Source organism: Sinocyclocheilus grahami, unplaced genomic scaffold (genome assembly GCF_001515645.1).
Source record: "Sinocyclocheilus grahami isolate Dianchi unplaced genomic scaffold, SAMN03320097.WGS_v1.1 scaffold273.1, whole genome shotgun sequence".
Taxonomy (NCBI): domain Eukaryota; kingdom Metazoa; phylum Chordata; class Actinopteri; order Cypriniformes; family Cyprinidae; genus Sinocyclocheilus; species Sinocyclocheilus grahami.
The window spans coordinates 1,136,251-1,137,514 of NW_015505452.1; the positions used below are offsets into that span (position 1 = coordinate 1,136,251).

The window sequence follows — 1,264 nt, forward strand, 5'->3', positions numbered from 1 at the left end:
CAGCATTTTGGGAACAATATTCTTCAGGATGTGGGAGAAGCCATGACCGCCATACTTGGTAAGTCGGTGCTTGGTGTGGATATCATGGGCAATGAGGATTCTGTCTTCATAACCTTCTCTGATCAGGAAAGCCAAGCTAGTGCAACAAGACAAAATTACTCTCAATGATCTGTTGGCTTTACATAAAATGAATAGTCTCATTAAATATCTGCATTAATCAAATTGGCATGTTTATAACATACTCATTTACTGATTTCCAGAAACAGAGGCAGATGTTTATGAACCATTTACTGTAATGCATTGGCTGCCGTTCTTGCTGGACGCAGATACTTACGTCTGAACTCTCTGGCTGTCGCTGAGCATGTCAACATCAAGGTTAAACTGGTAATTCAGCACCTCTGTGCCAAAGAGGTCATATTCAAGGTAGCTCCCCATCTTTGCAAACTCCAGTAATTCTCGCGGATCATATATGCTCCTATAAGGGAGACACACATTAGAGTGCTGAGTTTCAGATACAATGGTTTTTGAATAAAGACTGAAAGAGTTATTGGAAGCTTAGCGTTTGTGATGTTGAAGTCACATGACCGTAGTGTAGTTCGTTTATAGCCTATATTTAGCTTTTTACTTCTGGCGATTGTCTTTAGGGTTCAGAATACATCAAATTTGTGATGAACAAAATGTGTTCGAATGCATTATGCAGGTGTTTTCCCATGTCTCCTTACCTGTCAAGATGAGACATGACTGTTTTGGAGATATCTCCACCTGCTTCTTGCAGAATGCGGATGGCCTCCCCAGGAGCGGCTTTGTTTCGTCCGGGGTGGATGATAACTGGGCAGCCGAGCTGAGTCTGAGCTTGAGCGGTAGCTCGCAGGACCTTCTTCTCACTCTCTGTGATTGGCCAGCTTGTACCGATCTCTCCAATTACACCACAGCGGATATCTGTACCGTCTGCGCCATGGAGCACCTCATTGACAATGATATCAGTTAGCTTGAGGAGAAAAAGATGAGACATTTGAGAAATGGGAACAAATCATTTCCATCCGTTTCATCAACAATTTTACAACGTATACTACTGGTCAAAAGTTCATAATAAATAAGATTTGTGATTTAAAAAAAAAAGATTTTGAAGGTAGTTCTTTGAAGTTCTCAAAGGCTCCATTTATTTCTTTAAAACTACAGAAAAAAAATAACAATATTATTAGAATGTAAAATTACTGTTTATATTTTAATATATTTTAAAATGTAATTTATTCATGTGATGGCA

General features: G+C 39.2%; 1 protein-coding gene across 1 annotated transcript in view; it reads right to left on the reverse strand.

The window, feature by feature from the left end:
• Window positions 1-1,264, reverse strand: part of pter (phosphotriesterase related) — a 7,616-nt gene that overhangs the window by 2,512 nt on the left and 3,840 nt on the right. Inside the window, 3 exon segments of the mRNA XM_016291563.1 lie at window positions 7-136; window positions 335-475; window positions 723-1,044. Coding sequence (XP_016147049.1) covers window positions 7-136; window positions 335-475; window positions 723-1,044 — 593 coding nt within the window.